General features: G+C 44.7%; 1 protein-coding gene across 5 annotated transcripts in view; it reads left to right on the plus strand.

The window, feature by feature from the left end:
* Positions 1-8,647, plus strand: part of lrrc9 (leucine rich repeat containing 9) — a 302,164-nt gene that overhangs the window by 16,998 nt on the left and 276,519 nt on the right. For all 5 annotated transcript variants that reach the window (XM_070877538.1, XM_070877541.1, XM_070877539.1 and 2 more), the window contains 2 exons: positions 5,764-5,982; positions 6,710-6,850. In XM_070877538.1, the coding sequence (XP_070733639.1) occupies positions 5,764-5,982; positions 6,710-6,850 (360 nt within the window). The remainder of the gene's footprint in view (positions 1-5,763; positions 5,983-6,709; positions 6,851-8,647) is intronic.

The raw sequence follows: 8,647 nt of genomic DNA on the forward strand, positions 1-8,647 counted from the left end.
AGTTTCTTGAGTGTTGTTGGAGCTGCACTCATCCAGGCAAGTGGACAGTACTCCATCACACCCCTGACTTGTGCCTTTATAGATGGTGGAAAAGGCTTTGGGGAGTCAGGAGATGAGACACTCACTGCAGAATACCGAGCCTCTGACCTGCTCTTGTTGCTACAGTATTTATGTGGCTAGTCCAGTAAAGTTTCTAGCCAATGGTGAGCCCCAGGATGCTTATGGTGAGGGATTCGGCAATAGTAATGCCGTTGAATATCAAGGGGAGGTGGTTAGACTCTCGCTTGTTGGAGATGATTATTGCCTGCCACTTGTGTGGCGTGCATGTTACTTGCCACTAATCAGCCCAAACCCGAATGTTGTCCAGGTCTTGCTGCATCCGGGCATGGACTACTCCATTATCTGAGGAGTTGCGAATGGCACTGAACACTGCAGTCCTCAGCAAACATCCCCACTTCTGACCTTATGATGGAGGGAAGGTCATTGATGAAGCAGCTGAAGATGGTTGGGCCTAGGACACTGTCCTGAGGAACTCCTGAAACGTTGTCCTGGGGCTGTCATGAATGACCTCCAACCACCAAAACCATCTTCCTTTGTTTTAAGTATGACTCCAGCCAGTGGAAAGTGTTCCCCCTGATTCCCATTGACTTCAGCTTTACCAGGGCTCCTGATGCCACATTTAGTCAAATGTTGCCTTGATGTCAAGGGCAGTCTACTCTCACCTCACCTCTGGAATTAGCTCGTTTGTCCATGTTTGGACCAGGGCTGTAATGAGGTCTGGAGCCGGTGAGCAGGTTACTGGTGAGTAAGTGCTGCTTGATAGGACATACCTGAGCTGTTTTCCACATTGTCGGGTAGATGCCAGTGTTGTAGTTGTACTGGAACAGCTTGGCTAGAGGAGCGGCTAGTTCTGGAGCACAAGTCTTCAGTATGACAGCCGGGATATTGTCGGGGCCCATAGCCTTTGCTGTGTACAGTGCTCTCATCTGTTTTTTGATATCGCGTGGAATGAATCGAATTGGTTGAAACTGGTTTCTGTGATGGTGGGACCTCAGGATGAGTCTGAAATGGATGATTCACTCGGCACTTCTGGCTGAAGATGGTTGCAAAAGTTTCAGCCTTGCCTTTTGCACTCACGTGTTGGGCTCCGCCATCATTAAGAATGGGGATGTTCATAGAGCCTCCTTCTCCTATTAGTTGTTTAATTGTCCACCACCTTTCATGACTGGATGTGGCAGGAGGTTTCCTTGCACATGATTGACCTGACGCCATGAGACTCGCGTGCTGGGCTCCTCCATCATTGAGATTGGGGAGCCTCCTCCTCCATTAGTTGTTTGATGGTTCACCACCATTCACGACTGGATATGGCAGGACTGCAGAGCTTTAATTTGATCTGTTGGTTGTGGGATCACTTAGTCTTGTCAATAGCATGCTGCTTCTGCTTTTTAGCATGCATGCAGTCCTATGTTGCAGCTTCCCCAGGTTGGCACCTTTATTTTTAGGTATACCTGGTGCTGCTCCTGGCATGCTCTTCTATACTCCTCATTGAACCAGGGTTGATCCCCCTGGCTTGATGGTAATAGTGAGTGAGGGATATGCCAGACCATGAGATTACAAATTGTGGTGGAATACAATTCTACTGCTGCTGATGGGAAAACTGCCTCATGGATGCCCAGTTTTGTGCTTCGAGATCTGTTCAGAATCTATCCCATTTAGCATGGTGGTACTGCCACACAACACGATGGATGGTATCCTTAGTGTGAAGACGGGATTTCGTCTCCACAATGACTGCGCGGTGGTCGCTGCTACCAATGCTGTCATGAACAGATGTATCTGTGACCGGTAGATTGGTGAGGACCAGGTTAACTAGGTTTTCCCCTCGTGTTGGTTCTCTCACCACCAGCTGCAAGCCCAGTCTGGCAGCTTTGTCCTTCAAGACTCAGCCAACTCGGTCAGTAGTGGTGCTACCGAACCACTCTTGATGATGGACATTGAAATCCCCCACCCAGATTACATTCTGTGCCCTTGCTACTCTCAGTGCTTCTTCCAAGTGGTGTTCAACACCACTTTCAAACTTGGGCAGCACAATACACAATGGAAGGAACACAGAATATCCTGAAACAAAAGTGACGTTGGATCACCCCAGAGGTCCCCACTGGTATGTACATAACAAGTGTTATTATTATGTAGGTCAGGCAACATCTGTGGAGAGAGAAACCGAGTTAACAGAAATGTTAACTCTGTTTCTTTCTCCACAGATGCTGCCTGACCCGCTGAGTATTTCCAGCATTTTCTGTTTTTATTTCAGGTTTCCAGCATCCGTAGTATTTTGCTTCTGTTTGTATTATATGTTGCATTCTCCACAGCCGGCCTATACATAAGGGTAAAGTTTTTGAAGAGAGAATGGGAGTGATTTTGATTGCTGACCTGAAACTTCAGTATTAATAAAGAAATGTCCAGGAACATTTTGTCTGAAAAGCCCGCTGAAAATCCTTAAAAACTTTAAATCCTGATGAGCAAAAAGAAAAATTCCAAGGTGGGAAGTTTGAAAATCAACTAAAACACTGCAACCAGAATCTCTTGAAATGAGTATCATTATTGAAAAAAGATTGTATCTGTTGTCCTTAGCAGATCTAGGAATACTTTTGTGACTTTTGACATAATGCCTTGGAATTTCTCTGTGTTCATCAGTCAGTGGCTGGTGTGCAATTATGTTGCTCCTTTTAAATAAGTTTTAATTCAGCTATTATAATATTTGCATTCCCATCACACTTTTCACATCAAAATGTTTCAAAGCACTTTACACTGAATTATGTTTTGAAGTGCAGTGGCTGCTCTTACATGGCAGCCTTTATGATCAGCAACAGCTCACGAATAGCCATAAAATGAATGACCTATCTGTTTTCAGGTGGTATTGATGATTGAAGCGTGTTGACTGGGATAGTGGGAGAATTGTCTGTTTTTCTTTGACTAGTGCTGAACAATTGAAACAACTTGATGAGACTGCAATTTAATATCTCATTCAAAGGATGACACCTGGCAAAGTAGAATTCACTCATTTTATTGCCTGGAAGGTCAGCCTAGTTTATGCATTCAAACCCTTATGGGTGCTCAAACCTACAACTTTCTGAAGAAAGCTGAGACTTTAGAATTCACTGATGGTGTATAATAACATTCAAAAAATTACATTGTAACTGATCCTATTTAATTTAATGTATATCGGAGTCCTTTTCATTGTTTGCTCAGTTAGTTCGGTTGATGAAACTTGTCTGTCACCACACAGAATGAGAACTAGAGGCTTTAATGGAACCTTGCTATTTTCTGTGGTATCTACTTCAAGGAAAGCAAAGGTTTCTGGCATCTTACTAAATGGCTGAATGAATTTTATCATGCCTTCTAATGATGTGTTTTGATTTGACAGCATCATAGGTACTACATGACCCTCATCCTGCTGAAGTGCTTTCAAATAAAACTGTATCGGAATGTGCAGGGCACTCTGACCGGATCCAGTTTATGTAAACATCTCAAATGCTTCTTGATTCTTCACAAAGCAAAACTGATCCCTTATCTAAATCAAACTATATAGTCAGAGCTGAACACATTGCAATCTTTGTCAGGAAAACCAGATGCAATATAGCCTGAGTTGCATCTGATGCATCCTATCAAAACCAATAGTGAAAGTCGATTATACCTCAGTCCCAGTGTTGGTTACATTAACCTAGATTGCTGGCTCCTCATGCATTCTTGCTGCTTGGAGAAATCTGGACTGAATTCTTGAGTTCATGCCAAGTGGCAATCTGATACACTGTACAACCTGATGAGCACTACGAATTTTACATGGATCCTCAAGATGATTCCAGTGCAGATGTTGCCACTGGAATTGCTCGTGGTCTGGGCAGTTGCAGAGAGAAATAATATAAAATTGAAGTATCTTTTAGAATATAAAAATGAACATGTTTATATACATAGCTAATATGTGCTTTACACATGTAGCAATATTCTCTGCAACAGTGCTTTCCTTGCTTGTCATTCTTAACCGCTCTACAACCTGGACCCTCCTATTAACAAGAGCAGGCATTGACGACGAGATCCAACACCGCCTCCAGTGTGCCAGTGCAGCCTTTGGTCGCCTGAGGAAAAGAGTGTTTGAAGACCAGGCCCTCAAAACTGTCACCAAGCTCATGGTCTACAGGGCCGTAGTAATACCCGCCCTCCTATATGGCTCAGAGATGTGGACCATGTACAGTAGACACCTCAAGTCTCTGGAGAAATACCACCAGCGATGAAGCACTGACCACACTTGATCAGCTCTGCTGAGCAGGCCACATAGTTCACATGCCAGACACGAGACTCCCAAAGCAAGCACTCTACTTGGAACTTGCCCACGGCAAACGAGCCAAAGGTGGGCAGAGGAAACATTACAAGGACACCATCAAAGCTTCCCTGATAAAGTGCGACATCCCCACTAACACCTGGAAATCCCTGGCCAAAGGCCGCCCTAAGTGGAGAAAGTGCATCTGGGAGGGCGCTGAGCTCCTCGAGTATCGTCGCCGAGAGCATGCAGAAATCAAGCGCAGGCAACAGAAGGAGCGTGCGGCAAACCAGGCACCCCGCCCACACTTCCCCTCAACCACTGTCTCCCACCTGTGACAGAGACTGTGGTTCTCGTATTGGACTGTACAGCCACCTAAGAGTTCATGCTAAGAGTGGAAGCAAGTCTTCCTTGATTCTGAGGGACTGCCTATGATGATGATGACAACCTTTGATGTGCTCGACCTCACCATCCTCCTCCAATGACTCCCCTCCTTTGTCTAGCTCAGTGGAACTACCCTTTCCCTTCCTTATTTCCTCACTGGTTGCTACCGAATTTTTGCTCTGGGGCGAAAACGGGTTGCTCACGGTGATGATGTCATCTGGTTAGCGCTGCCGCTAAACCCCTGCAGAATTTCGTGGGAGTTGGTAGCGGCACCACACCTGGGCGCAAAGTTGTTTGTGCCTACTAACTGGAGGCATAAACAACCTGAATTTTTCCCCCTAAGACCACATATTTCCTCCTACGTGACCTCCCCCTTGTTCACCCCCAGCTCAACCCGTCTGCTGCTGATACTGTCATCCATAACTTTGTCCCCTCCAAACTCAAATTCTTTTCCTCAATGTCCTCTTGGGCGGCCTCTCTTCCTCTGCCCACTGTAAGCTGCAGCTCATCCAAAATTCTGATTTTTGGAACTTGTCACACAACAGCTGCTCGCATGAAACTATGAGCAAAGATACTCAGCTACAGGGGACCCAACATTTATAAGGTAAATGCAATAGCATTTGCAGATGTCACGTGGTTAGATGTCATAGGGTTAGAATGTCATTTAATCATACCTCCAGCCAGAGTTGGCAACCTTAAATTAAAAGCATGTTTGAAAATTAAGTTATGCATCATATATTATGCTTCACAGTTGGTAGATTAGAAGACGTGCATAAACATAAACCCCACATTCAGTGATGGTCCTTCCTATGTCATAGTCTGTAACTCAGAACATTACATTGAAAAGCTTCAAGATGTTTGGTCCTTCAGCATGGATGGGCTTCCATCTGTGACAATCCAAGTTAAATAGCTTACTTGCATGTTATAGGTTGTGCTGATTTGGCTCCTGTTGTTATAAATGTAACTTTGGAAATGCACTGCTGTGGAAGTGTTGGAGAGGTAATAAATATGCTGAACCTCACTTCTACTCCAATTAATATATTTTTAAAATGTTTTCTATTTATCAGTGTATGTCTAATGGATTGTCATATGAGACGATTATTCAGGAAGGATCAGCAGTCACTGAACTGGAAATGTTTTTCTCGGGATATCCTCGAATGGTGGGACTGCTATACTTTCAAAATTTAGTTGTTCTTACATTAGTGAAGCAGAATATCAGACGAATTGAAGGTTTGGAAGCATGTCCTTTGCTTACTCAACTATGGATTGTTGAGACCCACTTAGTGGTGAGTTGCATGTTTTGGTGGAACTAAATGAGAATGCTTTGAGTACCAGCCACGGGTAGCAGAAATCTCCATCATTCTTTTCTAAATAGTCCTTTTTGTTAGAGTATGTCAAATACTATTACATCAACATTTGTAGTTTTTAAATTATATTGATTTCCTGTAACATAACATTGGTTAATTAGATACAAATATAATTTACCAAAGATTTAGATAAGTTACAGAGCCATATAATGTTTTCATAATTTACAGGGTTACAGCAGTCTTTGAAAAACCTTGTTAAAGTTTTTGCTTCACGCAAATATGTTATCCCAATCCCAAGGAATTACAGTTGACTTTATATATTTTGAATCCTCATGATCTTTGCATTTCTAAAGTCATAGCAGCAAGTGTGCAAAGTATTAAGTTGCTGTTAGTGGTCCAGCTGAAAATAGTTTGCAGCAGCTCAACATTGCCACCAGCAGGCATTTGTAGAAGCTACAGGTGTTAGAATTTAAAAAAAAAACTGGTTACAGTTTTGAAAAGTCCTCTAAATGTGGGGAGCTATATAATGCAGCATTAAGACAAATAAAAATTCTTCTCCATGCTGTGTTACTTCCATATTCCTAAAATCTTGGGAAGATCACTTGAAGGTTCTGAAGTTTCATGTTCTTCGCCTATGGAATGCAAGGCTGTCGAGTATGAAAATGACATTCATTACAAAAGTAACTATATTTCATTATTTTCCTAGGACATTGAGGGATTAGACCATTGTACAAATCTTCAAAAACTCTACTTGTATTACAATAGGATCACTAAGATTAAAAATCTAGAAAATCTAAAGAAGTTGGAGATTCTTTGGTTGAACAACAATAAAATTCAAGTTATAGAAGTAAGTATGTTTCTTAGATCCTTAAAACCCACCTCTTTGACCAAGCTTTTGATCCCCCTGCAAGTACCTCCTGTTTTGGCTTTGCATCTGTGAAATGCTTTACAACATTTCTCTACCTTGAGGGTGCTACATAACTGCAAGCTGTTGTTGTTTCCTCATTAGCTATGGAAGTTATCTGGTACGTTATTCTCTTCAAAGAATCCAGACTACACTCAGTGATTTAAAAAATGCCATTGATAACAACCTCTGAACTTTGAAGTTAAATACTTGTCTGATCAATGCAAAACCTGGCTAATCAGATACATATCTGAAGCATTCAAACTGCATGTTTGTATTTGAATTAAGTGGATGGTGTCTTCCTCAACTGTACAGTCCTGGGACATGATTTCTGTGTAAAGCTTTATTCATCCATCTCTATCTCTGCCTTAATCCGTATGCTGCTAAACCCCTCATCAATGCTTTTGTTACCTCTACATGCGACTATTCCAATTTTCTCCTGGCCGGCCTCCCATCTTCCACCCTCAGTAAACTTGGGTTCGTCCAGAACTCTGTTGCACGTATCTTAACTCGCACTAAGTCCAAATTCACCCATTACCAATGTGCTCGCTGACCTACATTGGTTCCAGTCCAGCAATGCCTCAAATTTAAAATTCTCATCCTTGTGTTCAAATCCCTCCATGGCCTCGCTCCTTCCTATCTCTGTACCCTGCGAGAACTCTGCATTCCTGCAATTCTCATAGAATCATAGTATCTTACAGCACAGAAGGAGGCTATTCGGCCCATCATGCCTGTGCCAGTTCTTTGACAGAGCTATCCAATAGTCCCACTCCCCTGTTCTTTCCCCACACCTCTGCAATTTTCTCTCCTTCCAGTATTTATCTAATTCCCTTCTGAAAGTTATTATTGAATATGCTTCCACCACCCTTTCAGGCAGTGCATTTCAGATCATAACAACTCCCTGCAGAAAAAAAACATTCTCCTCATCTCGCCTCTGGGACTTTTGCTAATTACATTAAATCTATGTCCACTGGTTACCAAACAGGGAAGCAGGAAGACACAGGTAGTGCAGGAATCCCCCAAGCCAGTGGCACTTGCTAACTGGTTTTCAGTTTTGAATACCGGGGAGGATAACGACTGCTTGGAGGAATACAGTAAGAATTGAATCCCCAGCACCGCAGGAGATTTGACTCCACACAGAGGAAGAAGGACGAATAGAAATATAGTAGTCAAAGAGGATTTGATAGTTAGGGCATGGGCAGGGAGAGAGAGAGGTGGGTGGAGGCGGAGGGAGGGGAGGGGGTGAGGGGGAGACGGAGGGACGGGGAGAGAGATGGGGGAGAGGTGGGGTGGGGAGGGGGGGGAGAGAGAGGTGGGGAGGGGGGGGAGAGAGAGGTGGGGAGGGGGGGGAGAGAGAGGTGGGGGGGGGGGAAGAGAGAGGTGGGGAGGGGGGGGGAGAGAGAGGTGGGGAGGGGGGGGGAGAGAGAGGTGGGGAGGGGGGGGAGAGAGAGGTGGGGAGGGGGGGAGAGAGAGGTGGGGAGGGGGGGGGGAGAGAGGTGGGGAGGGGGGGGGGGAGAGAGAGGTGGAGAGAGAGGTGGAGAGAGAGGTGGGAGGGGGGAGGTGGGGGGGGAGAGAGAGAGAGAGAGAGGTGGGGGGGGGGGAGAGAGAGAGAGGTGGGGGGGGAGAGAGAGAGAGAGAGAGGTGGGGGGGGGGAGGAGAGAGAGAGAGGTGGGGGGAGGGGGGGGGAGAGAGAGAGGTGGGGAGGGGGGGGAGAGAGAGAGGTGGGGAGGGTATTGTCTG

This window comes from Pristiophorus japonicus, chromosome 4 (assembly GCF_044704955.1).
Source record: "Pristiophorus japonicus isolate sPriJap1 chromosome 4, sPriJap1.hap1, whole genome shotgun sequence".
NCBI classification, from domain to species: Eukaryota; Metazoa; Chordata; class Chondrichthyes; family Pristiophoridae; genus Pristiophorus; species Pristiophorus japonicus.